The 22,672-nt window shown below is 46.1% G+C and overlaps 2 protein-coding genes across 2 annotated transcripts in view; both read right to left on the bottom strand.

Moving 5' to 3' along the window:
* Positions 1 to 11,386, bottom strand: part of LOC103179743 (mucin-5AC) — an 84,057-nt gene extending 72,671 nt beyond the window's left edge. Inside the window, 3 exon segments of the mRNA XM_042331695.1 lie at positions 3,401 to 5,734; positions 5,855 to 6,103; positions 11,371 to 11,386. Coding sequence (XP_042187629.1) covers positions 3,401 to 5,734; positions 5,855 to 6,103; positions 11,371 to 11,386 — 2,599 coding nt within the window.
* On the bottom strand, positions 11,081 to 22,311 carry psma8 (proteasome 20S subunit alpha 8). The gene is given in 7 exon segments (NM_001292788.1): positions 11,081 to 12,518; positions 14,167 to 14,229; positions 14,937 to 15,056; positions 16,589 to 16,711; positions 17,190 to 17,314; positions 20,381 to 20,507; positions 22,055 to 22,311. Coding segments are annotated over 7 exon segments (756 nt in total). The 5' UTR covers positions 22,157 to 22,311; the 3' UTR covers positions 11,081 to 12,422.
* Between the last annotated feature and the right edge of the window lie 361 nt (positions 22,312 to 22,672).

The following is a 22,672-nucleotide window of genomic DNA, read 5'->3' as shown; positions in this document are numbered from 1 at the left end:
AATCGATCGCCGGATGGCTTTTCTGGATGTAATAAATCCCCCTCAAGTCAAAAAAAATGAAAGGACAATTTAGGCATTTAATCCACGACTGGTTGTGCGCAATTGGACAAGTCAATTTACATTATTATCTGTGAAGCGCCTCAACGACGTGTTAAGGCGCTATATCAAATGCAAGGATTATTATTATTTACTTCACGGCTATTGGAGGGACACTGCTGTGCTTAGGCTGCTGCGTCCACCCACAAAATAAGACACAAATTCACGTGAAACTCTTTTGAGACATCTCAATTGCATGATAAATCGCTGTAACAAATGCAACGATTATTTCCTTCTGCTGGATCTTCATTGAACGTTTTACGGCCGGCCAACAAAATACACAGTCACTACACTGCACAGTTCAATCCCGTGAAGCGTTTTGAGAATGGGCAGTTTTAAGTACTCGCTGAACCACAGGCTGCCTCACACTTGTTCTTTGATCGAATCCATGGGTATTCCGGCCCCAGAGAATTCCCAGCAATCCGTTATTAACTCGAGTCGCTTTCAGGTTGGGATTTGGTGTTGGGTGACACTCGAGGATGGAGTCAGTCTCTCGCATTGTACAATTCAACTGCAGACAAGGCAACACGGACTTTCCGAATGTTAATAAATATAGTAATAATAATCCTTGCCTTTGACGCAGCACCTGAGCGGATCGTCGAAACATCTCAAAGCACTTCGCAGGATTTAATGCTGTAAAGTTGACGAAACTTTTAACGAGCTTTCGGGGACACTGTTTTTTTTTAAAACATTCGATAAAAAGCTAACTAGTGTTTTGTAACATTGACAATGTCACCAGTTTACAGTGTACCGGTCAGGCTGCCCAGGTGGTAGCACTCTCACCTCTGTGTCAGGATGACATCTGGACTTTGATGAAGGCTTTCCAGACCACCTCCCGACGTTCTAGAGTTCAAAATCCTCGTCCTGGCCTTCAAGGCTCCTCTCTACCTCTGTGATCCACTACTTCCATATCAACCTGTCCGCTCTTTCTGCTCGGCAGGTTCCGGCCTGCTCCGTATCCCCTCCCGCTCCGCCCCACCGTCGGCGGTCTGGCCTTCAGCCTCTCTGCCCCCATCCTTTGGAACTCCATCCCATAACATAACATGTAGGAGCAGGAGTAGGTCATTCGGCCCTTCGAGCCTACCCCACCATTCAATCATGGCTGATCTTCTAATCTAACTCCAGCTAATAACCTGACCCTGCCTTATCCCCATATCCATTAATCCCTTTCGCAATAAGAAATCTATCTATCTCAGTCTTGAATATGTTCAAGGACTGAGCATCAACAGCCCTTTGGGGTAGTGAGTTCCATACATTCACCGCCCTTTGAGTGAAGAAGTTCTTCCTCAACTCAGTGCGAAAGGGCTGCCTCTGATTTTAAGGTTGTGACCCCTGGTTTTAGTTTCTCCAACCAGGGGAAACAATCTCCCGCTATCTACTCTATCATGCCCTTTGATGATCTTATAGGTTTCTATAACCTCCCCTCTAATTCTTCTATATTCTAGAGAATATAGGCCCAAATTGGTCAGCCTATCCTCGTAACGCATCCCCTTCATCCCTGGTACTAACCCAGTAAATCTACACTGAACCCCCTCCAAGGCAAGTACATCCTTCCTTAAATAAGGAGACCAAAACTGCACACAGTATTCCAGGTGTGGTCTCACCAGGGCCCTATACAGTTGCAGCAAGACCTCCCTACCTTTATACTCTAATCCTTTCATAATGAATGCTAACATACCGTTCGCTTTCCTAATTGCTGCTGCACCTGCAGACTAACTTTCTGTGATTGGACACCCAAGTCCCTCTGGACGCTAACACATTCCAATCTCTCCCCGTCTAAAAAATAAGCCGCTCTACTGTTTTTGCTACCGAGGTGGATGACTTTGCATTTCCCTTCCCTCCCACACTCCCTTCGCCTCGCTCCCACCCTCGCCTCCTTCAAAGCACGTCTCAAGATGCTCCTCTTCGACTGCACCTTCGGTCACCCTCCTACCCCTACCTCCACCTGGTCCTCCACCCCTCCTGATCCCAACACCCCACCACCCCAGCTCGGGTCCAAATCCCTGACCCTCCAGAGCCTTGGGACGTTCTCCCGAGGTGTCATTTTGTATAAATGTACACTTTTAACAGGTAGAAGTTACATTTAAAGTTAAAAAAAACTTCTAAACGTTAAATGCAGTACGTGTCAATGTATTACAATTTGCAGTCTCGGGCAATTAATAATTCACAAGCTGAGAAAAGCAAAGGGCTGTATATATATATTGGTTTTTTTTGGGTGGGTGGGGGGTGGTGAGAGGGGAAAAAAAGACACTTCACTGAAATGGGTTTGCCCGAGTCAAAAACACAGTAAAACGAAACAGAGAGAGAGGAAGAAAGAAAGACAGTGAGACCGAGAGAAACCAAGGAGGGAGCATTATGTAACCATGGGGACTTATGGAAGGTATTCTTAACACATGTCTGATTGCCCTCACACGTATATACACACACAACACACACCAGTCTCACTCACAGTTAAAAAAACAAGTTTGCAAAGTGTGTGTGTGTGTGTGTGCGTGTGTGTATGCGCAAGTCTTTCTCACACTCACAATAAAACCTTCTTTTTAAAAAAAACTGCACAACTCACTCACACACACATAACCGCCTCCACAAAAAAACACACAGCATAAAATCTTCTTTAAAGCAAGTTAGCAAAGTGTGTGTGTGTGTGTGTGTGTGCGACTCACAATATTTTTTAAAAAAAACAAGTTTGCCAAACGTATGCAACTCACCCACAATAAGCACTTTGTTTTAAAAATAAAGACAAGTTTGCAAAGTGTGAGTGCGTGTGTGTGTGTAGTTCTCTTCTTACACTCACAATAAAAACCTTTGGTTTAAAAAAAAGTTTACAAAGTGTGAGTGAGTGAGTGAGTGAGTGAGCGAGAGAGACATGTGTGAGTGTGAGTGAGTGAGAGACATGTGTGAGTGTGAGTGAGTGAGAGACATGTGTGAGTGTGAGTGAGTGAGTGACATGTGTGAGTGTGAGTGAGCGAGAGAGACGTGTGTGTGAGTGAGCGAGAGAGACGTGTGAGTGTGAATGAGTGAGTGAGACATGTGTGTGAGTGAGTGAGCGAGAGAGACGTGTGTGTGAGTGAGCGAGGGAGACGTGTGAGTGTGAATGAGACATGTGTGAGTGTGAGTGAGAGAGACGCGAGTGTGAGTGAGTGAGACATGTGTGTGAGTGAGTGAGCGAGAGAGACGTGTGTGTGAGTGAGCGAGAGAGATGTGAGTGTGAATGAGACATGTGTGAGACGTGAGTGTGAGTGAGTGAGCGAGAGACGTGTGAGTATGAGTGAGCGAGCGCAACACAGTGACTGTCCTTACTTACCTGGAGGGATCTGGAGGTTGTGTACTAGCGATATTGACGACGATGATGATGATGTAGTGATGACGGTGGGGGTTGGGGTCTGGTTGACCAGTGGTGAGGAGATGGCAGTGAGTGTCCTCTGCCCAGCAGTGGCTGCGGTGTTGGTGTTGGAGCCGGGAGACTTGTTACTGTTACCGTTGCTGTTGCTATTGCCGCTGTTGGGGAGCGGGCAGGTGGTGGGCAGCACTGCCGTGCCCCCCAAACCCTGAGCCGCCTGCGCCCCCCGCAGGGTGCCCGGCACAGATTGCACCATGCCAGGCGGCGGAGGCGGAGGGGGAGGCTGGCCCGCCCCAGCCCTGCCGCTTAGCCCTGGGGAGGCGAGGAGAGCTGCCGCGGGCTGCAGGCTGTGCCGGCCAGTGCTGACCACACCGGCAACCCCCGCCTCACACCCATGGCTCCCGCTGCCAGGCTGCACGGCTCCGTGGCCCGGATTGCTATTGCCAGTCTGGGCGTCTCTGTTGCATGTCTGCGGGACTCTATTGCCCGGGTTGCTAATGCCACTCTCGAGGTCTCGAGTGCCTGGGTTGCTACTGCCACTCTCGAGGTTTCTGTTGCCAGACTGCAGGTCTCGATTGCCCGGCTTGCTACTGCCACTCTGGAAGTCTCTGTTGCCCGCGTTGCTAATGGCACTCTGGAGGTTTCTGTTGCCAGGCTGCGGGTCTCTATTGCCCGGGTTGCCAATGCCACTCTCGAGGTTTCTATTGCCCGGGTTGCTAATGCCACTCTTGATGTCTCTGTTGCCCGGGTTGCTAATGCCACTCTTGACGTCTCTGTTGCCCTGGTTGCTAATGCCACTCTCGAGGTCTCTGTTGCCAGGCTGCGGGTCTCTATTGCCCGGGTTGCTACTGCCACTCTCGAGGTCTCTGTTGCCCGGGTTGCTAATGCCACTCTCGAGGTCTCTGTTGCCCGGGTTGCTAATGCCACTCTCGAGGTCTCTGTTGCCAGACTGCGGGTCTCTGTTACCCAGATTGTTGTTGCCAGTCCGGGGGGCTCCATTGCCCGCATTGTTGTTGCCATTCCAAGGGGCTCTGATGCCCGGATTGCTATTGCCAGTCTGGGGGTCTGCGCGGCCAGTCTGGGGGTCATTGTTGTCAGTCTGGGGGTCTGTGCAGCCAGTCGGGGGGTCTGTGTTGCCAACCCAGGGGGCATTGTTGCCAGTCGGATGGTCTGTGTTGCCAGCCCGGAGGTCTGTGTTGCCAGCCCGGGGGTCTGTGTTGCCAGCCTGGGGGTCTGTGTTGCCAGCCTGGGGGTCTGTGTTGCCAGCTCTGTCGCCTGTGTTGCCAGCCCTGTCGTCTGTGTTGCCAGCCCTGTCGTCTGTGTTGCCAGCCCTGTCGTCTGTGTTGCCAGCCCGAGGGTCTGTGTTGCCAGTCGGGGGGTCTGTATTGCGAGCCCAGGAATCTGTGTTGCCAGCCCGGGGTTCAGTATTGCCAGTCTGGAGAACCCTGCTGCCTGGATTGCCGTTGCCAGTGTCAGGGTCTTTGCTGCCAGGATTGCTATCGTCAGTCTGGGCGTCTCTGTTGCCAGGTTGCTGATCTCCGTTGCCCGGATTGCAGTTGACAGTTTGGGGCCCCCCTTTGCCAGTCTCAGGGTTCCTGCCTTCCAGATTGCTGATGCCAGTCTGGAGGTGTCCGTTGCCAGGCTGGGAGTCTCTGTTGCCTGCATTGCTGCTAGTCTGGAGGTAATTCTTGCAAATCTGGGGGTGGCTTTTGCCCGGGTGGCTGGTGCCAGTCTGGGGTGGGCCTTTGTCAGTCTCAGGGTTCCTACTGGGACAGTTGCCAGTCTGTGGTTGTTTGCTGTTGCCTGTCTGGGGGTGTCTGTTGCCCGGATTGCAATCGCCAGTCTGGGGGTACTCACTGTTGCCAGTCTGCGTGTCTCTGTTGCCCGGATTGCAGTTGTCAGGGTTCCTACTGGAACAGTTGCCAGTCAGCGGCTGCTCGGTGTTGCCAGTCAGGGGGTGCTGGGTGTTGCCAGTCGGGTGCTGGGTGTTGCCAGTCGGGTGCTGGGTGTTGCCAGTCGGGTGCTGGGTGTTGCCAGTCGGGTGCTGGGTGTTGCCAGTCAAGTGCTGGGTGTTGCCAGTCGGGTGCTGGGTGTTGCCAGTCGGGTGCTGGGTGTTGCCAGTCAGGGGGTGCTGGGTGTTGCCAGTCGGGTGCTGGGTGTTGCCAGTCGGGCGGGGCCCGGTGCTGGGTGTTGCCAGTCGGGGGGTGCAGGGGTGCTGGTGTTGCCAGTCGGGTGCTGGGTGTTGCCAGTCGGGTGCTGGGTGTTGCCAGTCAAGTGCTGGGTGTTGCCAGTCGGGTGCTGGGTGTTGCCAGTCTCATGCACGTGGTCCGGGGAGTCGGCAGAGGGCATCATGCGGTGAGTGGCATCGCTGGCCTCGCACCTGCCCCGTGGCCTCTCCCCTCTGCCCCGTGGCCTCGCCTCCTGCCGCGCAGTGCCGCGCAGCGCAGTGCCGCGCCGCCCAGCGGGTGCCGGGCGCCGAGAGGAGGCAGCGGCGGGGCGCGGGGCGCGGGAGGCCGGGCTCCCTCTGCAACCGCCGGCTCGCGGGCCGCACTCCGGCTCGCGGGCCGCACTCCGGCTCGCGGGCCGCGCTCCGGCTCGCGGGCCGCACTCCGGCTCGCGGGCCGCACTCGCGCTCCCTCCCCCTCCCTCTCAGCCGCAGCTCACATTCTGCATCGGGGTCGGAGTGAACCAGAGAGCGGCGCGTCTCGTGTCTCTCTCTCTCTCTCTCTCTCCTTCCCTCTCTCCCTCCTCTCCTCTCCTCTCCTCCCTCTCTCCTCTCCTCTCTCTCACACTCCCTCTCTCTCTCTCCTCTCTCTCCTCCCTCTCTCTCTCCTCTCTCCTCCCTCTCTCTCTCCTCTCTCCTCCCTCTCTCTCCCTCTCTCTCTCCTCTCCTCCCTCTCTCTCTCTCCCTCTCCTCTCTCTCTCCCTCTCTCTCTCCTCTCCTCCCTCTCTCCCTCTCTCTCTCTCCTCCCTCTCTCCCTCTCTCTCTCTCCTCTCCTCCCTCTCTCCCCCTCTCTCTCTCTCCTCTCCTCCCTCTCTCCCTCTCTCTCTCTCCTCTCCTCCCTCTCTCCTCTCCTCCCTCTCTCCCTTTCTCTCTCTCCTCTCCTCCTTCTCTCCCTCTCTCTCTCTCCTCTCCTCTCCCCCCTCTCTCTCACTCTCTCTCCCCTCTCCTCCCTCTCTCTCTCTCCTCCCTCTCTCTCTCTCCTCTCTCTCTCTCCCTCTCCCCCCCTCTCTCTCTCTCCTCTCCTCCCTCTCTCTCTCTCCTCTCCTCCCTCTCTCTCCTCTCCTCCCTCTCTCCTCGGCTGCAGTCAGTGGCTTCTGTCGCGCACAGGTGGAGCTGAGAGAGGAAGCGTCTGACACATGACTCCCCCTCTCTCTCTCTATCTCTATCTCTCACACTCTCTCTCTCTCTCTCTCGCACACTCACCCTCTCTGATTCACTCTCTCTCTCTCACACTCACTCTCTCTCTCTCTCTGAGGGGAGTTTTTCTTCGAGCAACTTGAGAGTGTGTCTGACTCTCTGTGTAATTCTGTCTCTCTCTCTCTCTCTCTATATATATATATATGTATCTCTCTCTCTCTGTATATCTCTCTCTGATTCTGCCTCTCTCTCTCTGTATAGCTCTCTCTGTATCTCTCTTTCTCTACCTCCCTCCCCCTCTCTCCTCTCTATATATGTATATCTGCCTCTCTCTCTCTCTCTGTATATCTCTCTCTGTATCTCTCTCTTTCTCTGCCTCCCTCCCCCCCTCTCTCTCTCTATATATATGTATATCTGCCTCTCTCTCTGTATATCTCTCTCTGTATCTCTCTCTTTCTCTGCCTCCCTCCCCCCCTCTCTCTCTCTCTATGTATATCTGTCTCTCTCTATATATATATCTGCCTCTCTCTCTATGTCTCTCTCTCCCTCTCTCTCTGTGTATATATATCTGCCTCTCTCTCTATGTCTCTCTCTCTCTCTCTCTCTCTCTATATATATATATCTGCCTCTGTGTATAGATATCTCTCTGTATCTGTCTCTCTGTGTAGAGATACCTCTCTGTATCTATGTATGTTTGTGTGTGTCTCTCTTTGAGTCTATGTCTCCCTGTGACTGCATCCCTCCCCCCCCCTCCTCCCTCTCTCTCTCTCCTTTTACCTCTTTCAGGGGGTTTCTCTAGTGTGGAGGGGATTGTGTTGCAGTTGTGCTCCTGTGTTTTTTACTCACTGCTCCTTCCTCTCTCAATGTGTGTGTGTGTGTGTGAGGAGCAGCAGTGGGCGATGCCTTTGCCACCTCTTATAACAGGAGATGAGCTCAAGGGTTGGGCTGCACTGAGCACAGGAATCTCTCCCACTCCCCCCCCAATGCCAGAGTCCAGGAACGCCTGCAATGGATCAGATCACAAGGGACCGAGCTGGAGACGAGAGCAAGAGGACGATTGCAATATCACGGTCCCAGCTCAGGGCATCAGCGTGAGGCGCTTTATACGCCCGCGTTAAGAAAAACGATCGCAAATTGCTCCCAAACGTAGAGGTTTCAATCCCAGACTGTTCGTGGGACGCTGCTGCGCGCAATTGTCTGCCACGTTTCGACCACAAATATACAGTCGCTCCACTTTACAGTATGTTCCGTGAAGCGCTTTGAGACGTCTGGAAGACCCGATAAGGCGCTACGTCAAAGGCAGGGATTGTTATCGTTATCATTTATGTTTTGAAGTGGGCCGCATTTGGTTGCATTGCTGAAAGAAAATTGCTCTTTGATCTTTAAATTTATCAACTTTCCCGAAAAGCGATCCGCCAATCGACGAACAACCGGGTTCCTACCTACTGCTGGGTAAACAGAGGCATTTGGAGTGAAGAAACGTGCCTAAGGTTTCGCCCTGACCGGGAATCGATCCTGGGTTCCTCTCCCTTGCCAGCCGAGTGCTCTAAGCAACACTCTACAGGAGCAAAGGGCATTGCAATGCCTGGTGAAGCACTAGGCCGTGACCTAGAAGTTGACAGGCTTGATTCCTGCGTTGGTTTAGCTTTCCTGACCCAAGGCAGCAGATGGGGTGCTTATCGTGTCCTCTGCAGCAGTGGGTTGGAGAACAAAAGATCACTGTGCGGACTCCTGCCGGACAGTGCGTACACATGCACCTTGTGTCCAGAAAGGATCAGCTTCCGCTGTGATGTCCGAGGTGGGTCAGTGAATCACCAATTTGTATCTGGGGGAATTGTTGGCCAGGACACCTGGAGAGACTTGCTGAGTCTTAATTGGTCAGTTTAGGAGTGTCCAAACCAGACGCAGAGTTCCACCTATGTAAAGTGAGGTTTGAAGATGGATATAAAGGCGGAATCTCTGCTCACCCCCTTCTGCTCAGCTAACCCAGTTGTGAGTCAATTGGCAGATCGCTTTCCAGGGGTAATGATCCCTACAAAAAAAATTGGTCACTCAATCCATGACTATCTGTGAGACACTGCTGTTTGCAATTGGCTGCTGCGTTTCACCCACAAAATATAGTCAATTCACCTTACAGTATATTCTGTGAAGTGCTTTGAGATGTCTCAATGATGTGATAGGCCCTACGTCAAAAGCAAGGATTAATTTTATTATGACTAGGTCTGGCTTGCTGTGTGTGGCCCGCACTCTCCATGCCACCAATGGTTGCTGAGCCTTCAGTTCTTAGCCTCTTACTTCTCCGCCCTCCAATCGTTTTCTGTCTTAAATCCTACCTCTTTGAACACTCCTACCACCATCATGCCCCACTCTGGGTGTCAACCCCCATCACTGTAAAGCTCTGCAAGATATTTGCTCGACGTGAAAGGTGCTATTTAAAAGCAGTGTTGTTAACTTCTGATAACAGTAATTCTTCCATTTGATATAGTGTCGGTCTTACAATGTCATCGAAACCTCTCAAAACACTTTATAGGATTTTGCTGTGAATTGCGGGGACTGTGTATTTTGTAGGCAAATGGGGCAGCCCGTTTGCGCACAGCAACGTCCCACAAAAATGAACAATTTTAGCTGAGTCATTGTTGCCCGGGACACCGGGAAAAACTTCTCTATTCGAATAACGCATTAACATCCACCTGAACAGGCAGTCGGGACCTCGGTTTAAAGTCTCATCAGAAAGACGGCACCTCTAACAATACAGCACACCTGGAGCTTAGACCAAGTTGAAAGACCCAATGTGGGGCAACCTTCTGACTCGAGAGATGAGAGTGCTTCCGATTGACCCGGGCTGACACACTAAGCGCAATATTTTACAGCACCATGTGTTAGGTAAGGATGAAAAACTTGACAAAATCTATGTTGTATTGATCAGAGATGCTATTTTGCGATTCAATAGCAATAAACTAGTGTGAAGCACTTTGAGATGTCTTAACATGAAATGCAAGGATTAGAAAATACACAGTCCCTGCAATTCACAGCAAAATCCTACAAAGAGCTTGTGTGTCAGCATTATCCTCCCCACCCCCAGAGAAGGGGGTAATTGTTTGTCAGGACACCGAGAGAAACTCTCTTCGAATGTTGCCATGAGATCTTGAGCATCTTCAGCTGAAAAAATCCCATTCAAAAAGGGAGTTTCTCCCAGCCGTCCTGGTCGACAATTCTCCTCCCCGATAAATTTTATCATTCACTTCCTGGCCGCTTGCTGTGAGCAGATCAGCTGCTGCATTCACCCACAACACAATTATTGTGCTTATAGAGAACATCCACAGTAGCGAAGCCTTTTAAGATACCCTAATGTGAAAGAGTAAGAATTATTATACGGTATTTTCTAAGGGAGGCGTGCGTGTATGCGACGAGGGCGTGTTAATGAGGTAACAGTCACCTTCACCTCGCTTTAATCACAGCATAAATTTCCTTGTCTGTACAAAATTTTCCACGTGGCAATAAGGAGATAAAACAGTCATTTAAGCTTTGGTAAAGCAACAAGGCATCCACAGTGATACAATCAATCAAGAGGAGACTTCTAGGCAGAGAGGCTGAAGGCCCAACTGCCGATCGTGGGGCAGGCCGGGCAGGGGACGTGGAGTAGGCTGAGCGGAGAGGTTGACGTGGGGTTAGCAGGTCACACAGGTAGGTAGGGGCAAGGCCATGGAGGGGCTTGAAGGCGAGGATGAGGATTTTGAACTCTGTCCTCTGGAGCTGGGGCCAGGCGAGGTGATGGGCTCACAGAGCAGGTGAGGGAAGAGGTCAGAAGCTGCGGTTCTGGAGCTTGTGAAGGATAAGAGTTAGGACGGCTCAATTGTTAAAAGCACTTGCCTCACACGTGAGGACCTGGGATCGATTCTCGGTAGGACGAAACTGGGCAAGTTTCCTTCCTACACACACCTGTTTACCTAGCAGTAAATAGGAACCCTGTTGTCAATTATTTGGCAGGTCACTTTTCTGAGGGTAATAATCCCTTCAAAAAATAATAATTTGGTCACTTAATCCACGAGTTTGTGGGATGCTGCTGTGCGCAATTGGCTGCCATGTTTCACCCCAAAAAATACAGTCAATTCACTTAACAGTATATGCTGTGAAGCACTTTGAGACGTCTCAACATAAGGTGCTATATCAAATGCAAGTATTATTATTATGACCAATTATAAATCAATAATTTTACATATATATATATACACACACACATACACAAATGCCCTTACATGGAGGAACAGAGTACCAATAGAAACCACGATTTTAAATCTTTATTTGTTATCCGTGAGAAAAATATTTTTTTTGAACCAAATGTAACCACAGCTTCAAATTTGCACAGAAAACAAAGTGTGCAAATCAAAATTATGAGAAATACACCAATCTACACTACAGCTTATCATAAGTCAGAAAATATTGTACTAAATGTTTTGCATTTCTTGATTAAAAAATTACAAATGCAGTGCCCCACAATGTTGTTTACTCTCATCCTCTCGTTCTCTTGAATACCGTCACTCATGCTCCACAGACTCTAGCAGTTCTCTGCTACCTTCCCAAGTGCCCATGCTTGAGAGACAAGCCTTGGGATCAAGTGCTGGCAGGCAGACTATTTAATCAAATTACAACTGATCTTGTTCTGATATCCGCAACATGGATACACAATCACTAGATAGCAACTAGTAAAGGGAGACCGAATGATTTTTCCCCTTTTCCTGCAGTGCGACACAGAATAATTGCAGTACCGTTGGTGAAGTCGACTAACAACACAAACCAAGCTGAACTTGCTTTGCCTGAATATCTCAATACCACACCAGAAAGTATTTACTCATTGTGATGTGAGGTTACATTTACATCCCAGTTTTCCTGAATAAACTATTAATTCCATTCTCAGTTTTAGTAAATCTATAAGTGGCATGATATTTCCTCAACATTCTGGCCTTCATCAACACAAGACTGTAGACTCTCATCAGGCACCATGTGTAATTGCAGAAGTTCACATTACTGGTGCCCTTAATCGTGTTATTAACCACCATTCAAAATCAATCAAAGGCTTTTTATTTGTTCATTCTATTTTAAGAGCAACTGTGCACTTCGCTGTACATCTGACTTTACACATGGTGTATAATAGATGATGCAGTAGGATTGGAGGTTACAGTCCTCCTTTCACCCACATGGTTGGCAGCTCTGAAAAAATCAAGAAAATATTCTTCATATTACTGTATCCTAGCGACTCAATAGCTCTGGAGATTGGTAGCTTTATTTAGAGAAATGCTATATAGTCACAGTAGGGCACTGCATCTCTTGAACCGTATAGTGGGTTTGATGCCAACTCTGCAGTTGCCAAACTCAACTGGATGAAGATTCTCCACTGGGCTGGTCTCAGAACGGACAACAATTTCTAACAAAAGTAACCTGTGGAAATGTGTCATACCACCTCAACCAGAGATGGTGTGGGGCACAGGAGGCACAAGGGAGCGGAAAAGCCCACAGAAAATACCTGAAAATATACAGTCTCTTAGTATGTTGTTTGCCATGCAATTATAAGTTGGTAAGGTACTAAAGTCTATTAGTAGCATACACAACATTGCTATTTGTATATATTTAAGTTGATTTCTTCTGTTTCTTCTTTTCAACTTCTTCTTCTTTCTCCTTTTCAATTTCTGCTACAAATGTTTCTATTTCTTTAGGATCTAAGAGCTGTAAAAGAAAGATTATAGTTTCAGTCATAGCTAAACGCCGCTATTCTTGGCCATATTACTATATCATACTTACTGACTATGACTTTCTGGTAATTAACTTACTGTAATGAATTTGGTTACACATACACATGATCTGTCAGGCACTTTATCAGCACATCAAATCTATGGAGCAATGTGAACAATATCTTGGTTCTGTAGCTCAGGAGCTTTTTTTCCCCCAGAGTTGAATAGGAGTCCTGCAGCTCAATGGTTAGAGCACTCGCCTTGCAAGCGAGAGACATGGGTTCGAGTCCCAGCAGGGCAAAACCTTAGGCAAGTTATCTGACTCCACACGCTTGATAATAATCCCTCAAGAAAAAAAACGTAATACAATTGGTCATTTTAGTCCACGACTGTTTGTGGGACACTGCTGTGCGCAATTGGCTGCTGTGTTTCACCCATAAATACAGTCAATTCCCTTCACAGTACATTCTGTGAAGTGCGCTGAGACGTCTAGAAGACATGAATAGCACTATACCAAATGCAACGATTGCTATATCTGCTACTGGCACCTACGGTCAGATGTTCCAAATATATAAAATAAAACCCATATAAAAAAGTAGTGTTTTTATTGCTTTATGTCAAATCCACTCACTATATTTCCATAGTTTGTCAGTCTAGCTCAGTTGGTAGTACTTTTGCTGCCAAGTAAGACGTTCGTGGATTAAAGCCCACATCGAGATTTGGGGTGTGTTGGCTGCATAGTTGGAGGTGCTGATCCCGGATGAATATAATAATCCTTGCATTTAATATAGCGCCTTACCATGTCCTTGAGAAGTCTCAAAGGGCTTCACAGAATATATTGAAAAGTGGATTGTCTATTTTGTGGGTGAAACGCAGCAACCAATTGTGTACAGCAGGTGTCCCACAAACAGTGGTGGATTGAGTGAACACATTTTTATTTGATTAACTATGATATGATTAAAAAAAATTGGACATTCATTTCATAGCTATATGTGGAACATTCCTGCTGCAAATTGCCTGCAGCATATGTCCATAAAATTCAGTTGTTTCACATTATACCCTGGGAAGTACTTTCCTCTCAAGGTAAAAGATGCTATACGAAATGCAAGAATTATCATATTAACTCATCGCCAATTGAATCTCCACAACAAATGAGAATAAAAAAGGACAGTGAAAGGTTCATAGACAATCAGTTCAACACTTACAATTATTAAGTAGATTATCCTCCAGATACCTTGCTTAAAGCCTTGCTCCCTACACTTTCTATCTTTGATTTGGAGTCAGACAAATTGCTTTGTTCACTGAAGACTCCAACAACAAGCTCTTCAGATTGGATTTTTACATGATAGGAGAAGATCACACATCCTCAGCGAATAAAATTAGTGTAAGGAGCTCTCCAACTGATTTTCAAAAGATCTATCCCCTCCACTAAATAATGGATCCATTGTTTGCATGTTGTGAATAAACAGAGAGGGAGAGAGAGAAAAAAACTTTTCTACTTGATGCTTTAAGATACCTCTCTCTGTTGGCATTTATATTCTGGTTGCTGTAGACAAACCATGCTAATGTACATTTTGAACTTCTCTGAGCAATCATTTTATATACCATTTGGATATATACCACATTCGTATAACTTTACTTACCTTCAGTGGCTGATTCCTTCTTATCACAGCCAGTTCAATGTTTTTCCCGCCAGACTGCACAACCTAAAATTATAGCATAAAATCACTGCCCATGACAAAACTGAAACACTAAATTGCAACGTTTCTCAGCTGGAAAGTTATTTTCTGGATTTTATTTATGGAAAAGTCCAGGTTCAATCATAAGAAAGTGATTTTTCTCTTTAGCAACCAGGATTACTTTCATAACCGTTTTAGCCACGTGTTTTCCCATTTCATTTTCTTTTCAATTATATCCTTTTCCACTTCTTTCACAATCAATTTCTTTAGATTCACTAAAGCTCCCACCCCCAGGATTATCAACTGCTTTGAGGTGTACTCTCGATGTGAACAGCATTGTCTGTATAAATGTAAACTGTACTGTGGTTATACTGAACTGAATGGTGCAGTATTTAGCAGTTACATCATACCACCAGCTCCCAGTACTCCAGAATCAGGCAGAGTGTTCAATTAAGGAGAGAACTGTTTTTCAGCTGCAGTGGCATTTCTAAAGCAAACTGGTGGGATGATCAGTTAATTTCCAGCAATAGAAATTTCAAAGGTTCAGTAGATGAGAAGAATAGTTCTTAAAATTCAAGACTGATGTTCAACACCTGTAGCCAATGTTCAGTACTAGATACCACCCATGTACTGTTTTGCTAAAGTGGAAATAGTACACTGCATCAACGCCAAACAATGGAGTACTTATTTTTCCAAATAAGGAAAACTTATATGGTGATTAGTGTCTCACTCACTTCCAGTAGAGCCTTGATTGCCAGCTTGATGGTGTCATTATCAGATGCAATAGCTTCATCTGTGTAGTTCTTTTCAAGGAATTCTCGGACTGTCTTAGCACTTCGACCGATAGCATTTGCCTATTCGATCAAAAATGCAGTTACGCGCCACTCTCAAAATAATTCCTATATTTTTATATTTTAGAAGTTACTGGCTGAAGAGATACAAAGTTTCAGACATGCATGATTTCCTACATTGCATAATTTACAGTAAACAAGAAATGTAGTTGAACTTTGGTAGCCATGTATTATAAAAGAAAACTGCACCAACAATTTGTAAGTTTCTTTAAATTCAGTCAGTTGGTGAAGAGTTTAACAAAGAAGGCTGAGAAGTGACTTGATAGAGATGATTAACGATTTTGATAGTCAATATGGAAAAATTATTTCCACTGGTCAGTGAGTCAGTGACTTGAGGGCATCAATTTAAAACAACAACTTGCATTTATATAGCTCGCCTCATGTAAGCTAACATTCCAGAGCTCTTTAATGAGCAAATGGGGAGCTTAGGAGAATTTTATTTTCCACAGAGTTGTTATCTCTGGGAGTTAAGCTCTCTGGGACACTACCCGGTGTGAGGGATGCTATATAAATGCAAGTTGTTATCATATGGAATGCATTGCCAGGAGTGGTGGTTGACACAGAATTTATATTAACTTTCAAAATGGAACTGGATGGATATCTAAGTTATTTATTTACAGGGGAATGGTGAAAAAGAAAAGTAAATGGGACAGAAAGGATTGCTCTTTAAAATAGACAGCATAAACATGATGGTCTGAATGGCCTTCTTATGTGCTTTGGATTTTTATGGTTCTAACATTTTATAACGCCGCAATATGCACGTATCTCAGTTTGAAAGCGACATTAAGAATCAAGATACAGGGTTCTTCCCCAAAGCTGCAGTGGGCAAAAAGCCTGGCGTAATTTCTGAATGATAAAGGACAACTGTGTGCGGAGTTAACTGATCTCAGATCGGACACCAGTGGGATATTCACCTCAGCATGGGCGAAGGGAGGCAAGGACATAAAAAAAACTTCCACTTTTGAAGATTATCCAGTGATCCCTTTTAAAAGTGTGTTCATACTTCCTTGTAGACTTGCTGCCTGGGCTGACGAGCTGTTTACTTGACTGATATACAAATGTAATTTGTTGTCGATATACCAGGTAAGCAGAAAAGATTCCCTTTTCAATCACTTGGCTACACTAAATTAGCTGAACCTAGCTCACATGTTGTAACAGTCATCAGTGCCAAGGGGAAGATAAACCAGAGTTCCTAAATACTGGGCACTAGCCAGCAATCTGATAAACTGCTTACACTAAATCATAAGAGTGTTACAGCACCAATAACAGGCCACATGGATCCTTTACAGTGACAGGTCTAAGTTTAGCTGTGATGCATTAGTCCTCATTTGGGCACTACTCATTGATCAGGCGCAAACACTTTGGACAAGATGGTAGAAGACCAGCTGTATTCATCAAACTATTCCCTAGCACAAGCTACCTGGAGAGAAACGGAGTTAAGAGGAAAATCAGTGGAAATCTTTAGAGAATAAAAGGAAATTATATACCAAACATCATGAAATATTTAAATATGTGTAGTAAAAGAGCCAATTTACCTTCCAGGCTTGATATGTGCCAGATGGATCTGTCTGATACAATCTCGGTGTGCCGTCATAGTCAAACCCCACAATCAAAGCAGAGATTCCAAATGGCCTGCGGCCATTGCTTTGTGTATAGCGCTAAAAACCCCAGAAAAAACCATTGAGTGAAGCCAATATTTTGTGCACGTGTGCAGCAAGACTTAAAATAATCAACAATTCAGGCACGAGAGATAACTATTTTTCCACACTTCGATTTAACGCAACGTTCTGCATCTATGGAACATCACTGTGTTGTAAAGGAGCTGCTCGTATGTGGTAACTTATTAATATACCAAACATACCAAATAAACATACCAAAACATTTTAATTCACTAAGGTGAACTGGGAGGGGGGAAAAGCAGAAGTAGTGTCCAAAAACCTCAACAAATACAAATGAGATTCTTGAAGAATATGAACTTCTGTGCATAAAACAATTTATTTTCAATGATAATTCAAATGCTCCAGCTGCTTCTGTGCCCCTCCTAGTGGATAGGTCAGGAGGTGCTACTTGCTCAATGTAGCTTGAGGGAGATTTTTGGTGATGAGGGAAAAGAAGAAAATAAAATAACTCACTTACTTGCTTTAAAGTTGCAATGTAGCGAGTTATGTACTCCACAGTCACTGGATCTTCTACAGTAAGCTTGTGACTCTGACACTCCACCCGGGCTCTGTTAATTACTATTCTAGCATCAGCTGTTAGACCTGAAATAATACCATAGTCATATCATAGTTAAACTGAACTAACACCATGTATATATTCACCATTGTAAAACATTATTATTCCCACACATTTCAATGAGGAATAAAAGTAATGCAATTTACATTTAAGAATCTTTCAATGTGTGAGGCCATTTCAAAGTGCTTTCTGATGCTTGGACTTTGTTCTTCAACAGATTCTGATGCTAAAATCTAAACGTTCTCAGTAAAAATACACAAGACAAATTAAGAAATTTATACAGCCAGAGAAAATCAAAAATCCACTGCTGAGGTTTCCAAATTTGAAAGTTAGGCCACCCAGATTTATCTTACAAATATTTCAGCATGAAAGCCTGATACGCAAAACATCGCTTCTGTTATCCAATTTAGAAGGTTGATCGATTAGCTTTTTCTACATTAACACTGTGCTTTAATACTTTAACATTGGCTTCAGAAGTGTTCTGAAATATTTCCACGCTGGATTAGGACATTTGGAAGGTTAGGCTTGGTGCTTGGTTATGCCAAATGTTACTTTGTTTGTAGTTCTTGACTTTGCCTTTAATTGACACTTTAACCTTTAGCACACAATGGATGAATTCACTTGTCTTTGTGTTTTTCAGTGACAGCATGCAAGCTGAAAATGCACAAAACCAGTTGATCAGCGCCTTGGGACATCCGCCCGACGTGAAAGGCGTTATACAAATGTAATCTTGTTGTTGTTGATCCACAGATGCAAGTTTCTATTGACTTAGAACCATAGATATTTATAGAAGTGAACAACAACAAGATTCCATTTATAAAGCGCCTTTCACGTCAGGAGGACGTCCCAAGGCGCTGCACAGTTGGGTCATGACCCGAGCAGGGGGAAATGGTCAGGGTGAGGGGAGGGGAGGGAAGGGAGGGAGCGAGGAGGGGGGAAATGGTCAGGGTGAGGGGAGGGAAGGGAGGGAGCGAGGAGGGGGAAATGGTCAGGGTGAGGGGAGGGATGGGAGGGAGCGAGGAGGGGGAAGAGAGTCGAGAGGGGAGCTGAAGGCTCGGTCAAAGAGAAAGGTTTTGAGACCGGCCTTGAAGGAGGAAAGGGAGGAGTCAAGGCGAAGGCACTGAGGGATAGAGTTCCAGAGCCTCGGAGCTGAGAGGCTGAAGGCCCGACCACCGATGGTAGGGCGGTTGGGGCGGGGGATGTGGAGCAGACCGGAGCCGGAGGAACGGAGGGTACGGGCAGGTAGGTAGGGGGATAGTAGGTCGGAGAGGTAGGAGGGAGCAAGGCTGTGAATGGCCTTGTAGGTGAGGATGAGGATCTTGAAATCAATCCTCTGGGGGATGGGGAGCCAGTGGAGGCGAGCGAGGGTGGGAGTGATGTGGTCCCGAAGCCTGGTGCGGGACAGTACACGAGCTGCAGAGTTCTGAATGAAGAAGGCCTATCACATCTATGCTGGCTCTTTGAAAGAGCAATCCATTCAATTTCACTTACCCAACTGTCTCTTCCCCATACTCTTATTTGTTCCCCAGTCAAGAGTTAAATGTGTGTTCTGAATGTTTTTGTAAAACTAAAATAGTGTATAGGCTAATTTACAAAAAAGATAATATGAGTAATATCAGTTACATTCATATAACTAAGAAAAACTGTAAAACTGCATCCTGCTCCAATGCCAAAAAAAAAAATTAAATTGATGAAATTCTATAATCAACACAATACCACCTTTTTTAAAAAACTAATCAAATAACAAGAAATCTTACCACAAGCTAAAAAACATTGTACTTGTATCTTTAGCACCCATATTTAACTCCATCCAGCAGTAATTGAACAAGGTAGGCTTCAAATTTAATCTTGTTACTAGGATGTGCACCGAAGCCATTACACAGCATTTCCTGTAATCTACAGGTTCACTGATACTGGGCCAGCAGCTGCCTTATCCGTGTTAGTACTTGGTTATGTTGACACTGGAACCAATTAACTATAATTTTAATAACAATTTAGCACTAGAAAAGGCAATTCACCACTTCCTGTGATCGAGCCACAATTTACTTTGTATTAGCATTCAGTCCACATAGAGGCATCGTTAGCAAATTATAGCCCATTGTGCTTGTTTAAACCTGGGTAGTGTAGGAAAACAGTTTTAATCTAAAAGGCCTATTAATTATCTAACCCTAAAGGCTGTCTCTCTAATCAAATATGAGGATTATTATTTATAAATATTTATTTACAGATACAAACCAGGAACGATTGAACAGTTCAACCCTATGAATAAAGTATACACTGACAATTGATCTCCACAGTGAAATATCATGAGCTACATAAATAATAATCCTTGCATTTGATATAGCGTCTTATCACGTCTTCTAGACGTTTCAAAGCGCTTTACAGAATATACTGTAAAGTGAATTAACTGTATATTCGTGGGCAATGTTACAAAATATTTCCTCTGATCTTGCTAATCTACTTAATGCAGATTGCAACAATAATTCCATGGGGCTTCAAACTGACAGTGTGCAATTAATACATCAAACTAGATTATGATCATCACAGTGCACCTGATTATTACATGGCTTGGGAAATACATTCATTATGTGTCAAGAAGCTAGAAGTGGCCCCAAGTCTGCATATTCTTCTGATTTACCTTCCCTTTGCAGGTGAGTATCAAGTCTCTGCTTGTCTACTAGACTGCAAGACCGAAATAGTCAACTCATCATTTGGGGAAAGTGAAATGTAAAATTTGCATCCTTCCACATAATGACTTGCTTACACGTCGAAGAGCATTGCTGCTTGCACCAACATGGCAACGAAGCCACATACAGATATTATCATGACTTGGTTAGCACTTCCCAAACTCCGAGTTCATCCCTACAAACAACATGCAATAAATGGATAAAATCATATATAAGTGATAAAGAACAGATAAAATCACAATTAGAGCTGTTCACATATCTGAGTCAAGGCGAGTGTGTGAGGTTTATAGGATGACATGCAATTTTATTGAACATTTAAGGTTTTTTTTAAACTGATATCCATTACTTATAAAATTTTAGGAGGAAACCAAAAGCAAATTGACCAAAAAAAACATCAACTGTTACCTGCAAATGCCATGCAGACATGTTCATCGAGTGCACAGATTTTTCTTACAGTTCTCTCTTCCTGCAGTTTAGCAACAGACTTCTTCTCCACACCAAGAACGACAATATCTTTGCCTCGAATTCCAACCTTTCAAGGAGTAATAATAAATTGATTACAAGTGTAAAAAAGTGTACATTTGCTGTAGAAAAACACAATATACAATACAAAATTACATTTGTATAGCACCTTACACGTGGGAGGGCGTTCCAAGGCACTGGACAGTCAGGGATTTGGACTGTAGATTGTTTTATTTCTACACACTTGCAAATTTGCACCGGTCCAGAATTATTACCACTTGAAATGATTTGAACGAAGCATAGATTTATTTCCTTTTGTAAGTAAATGTCAAGTTAGTGTTCATGGGTACTTTAAATGTGTGGTACTTGGCCCCAGTGGAATATAATGGCAAAAACAACAACAATGAACATTAATCTAAAATACGAGCCACTAAATAATTGGATAAAATCAGCATTCAGTTATGCCAATAGAATTACTACAAAGTGCATATTTATGAAGAAACCAATCGTGTGAACTGCTTTGAGATCATTATTACTGTATGTCTTCCTGATGTGAAAAGGCACAAGAATTATTATATTACTTCCTCAAATGAATAAATTTAAATATGTAAGCAACTGCAAAATCCCTTTTTTGATGGAGCATATACAGGTCAATCGAAAAATAAATGTACAATCCCAGTATTGAGGCTACCACGACTCAAAATTTCAACCGAAAGAAACCTCCAAAAGCCGAATAAAATGAATGAATACTCCAAAATTCGACGGTCTTTCCCACCAATGTCATCCCACGATGACTCGGGCTTCATCGCAATAAGTCGCGGAGNAAAAAAAGGAACCTTTAGAGATAGTGTAGCACGAAAACAGGAATGCAACACAAGTGCAACATCCTCTAACCACTGCTCCCACTCGCAATGAACTGTATAATGACACTGTGGTACAATGAGCTGCACCTTTACTCTACAGAACTGCCCACTTAACTGTTTAGTTCGCTTCCCCTCCGCTTTACCATCACCTGTTTGCACAGAGTCTGTTCATGAACAAATGTGACCCTCCTGTACACAACACACCATGAGGGGTGTGGGGGGGGGGGAATGGGGTTCTCCGTGGGGTTGTGGCCCAATCTTCCCCTCTCCTTCCCGTCCAGCATTACACACTAACCTCATAGGGTTCAGGTCTAACCTTAAACACAGCGACAACAAATAATCTTTTGCATTTGACAAATTGCCCGATCACGTCGTCGAGACGTCTCAAAACGAGCGCTTCGCGGAAATGTGCTGCCGAGTGAAGTGGGACGGTAGGCGTTGTGGGCGAAACAACAACAACAACAACAACTACAAGAAGAAGAAGATGACACCGCATCCAATCGCGCACAGCGGTGACCCACCAACAGCCGTGGAAACTTGTCTCGAGGCCTCGCCCCCGGGACCCAGGCCCCCAGGCCCTCTCGGATTGCGAGGCGAGGGCTCCAACCACTGCACTCCAGGTGCGGGCCTAACCTCCCCGTCTCTCCCTCCCCACCACACACAGGGTTCAGGCCTACCCTCCCCCCCCGGGTTGTTGATACCCTCGGGCCGGGCACCCCCCCCCCTCTCTCTCTCTCTCCCCCACCACACTCACCGCGGTGGAGCCTTTCTTCACCGCTTCCTGCGCGTACTCCACTTGGAACAAATGTCCGTCGGGCGAGAACACGGTGATGGCACGATCGTATCTGGCCGCCATGGTGCAAGGGTGAGACGGCGGAAGCTCGTGTGTGTGTGTGTAGGAAGGCGTACAAGTGTGTCAGTGTTAAGCGAGTGTGCAAACACCCAACGAGTGTGAGCAGCGCGGCCACACCTCACCCGCGACCCAACCGACTCTGCGCCTCGCGACCAACTGCCAAATTCCGCCCCGGAGACCTGGAGCGCACCACACACCGCGGGTGCGGAGGGGGGGGGGGTGCGCGGTGAGGGCCGGGAGTGGAAAAGACGATGCGAGGGCTCGTGGTCGATTCTTGACGCCCGTCGTCAGCCCAACGATATCCAGAGCGTCAGTCACTGCCCATCGCCACACTCCTGTCGGCTGTGAAAAGAACGATGCCGTGTCCGTGATAGACTGTTCTCCCCTCACGCCCGACAGTGGTTTGCCCCGAGCCTCGCGCTCGCTTCCCCCTCCCCCACCACCACTTGGTACCTGGGAGACAGCTCGGCTGGACTGAGCCACACCAGAGAGGGAGGGAGGGAGGGAATGCAGTCGTGA

This window comes from Callorhinchus milii, unplaced genomic scaffold, assembly GCF_018977255.1.
Source record: "Callorhinchus milii isolate IMCB2004 unplaced genomic scaffold, IMCB_Cmil_1.0 Scaffold2, whole genome shotgun sequence".
NCBI classification, from domain to species: domain Eukaryota; kingdom Metazoa; phylum Chordata; class Chondrichthyes; order Chimaeriformes; family Callorhinchidae; genus Callorhinchus; species Callorhinchus milii.
This window is presented reverse-complemented; position numbering and strand designations above follow the sequence as displayed.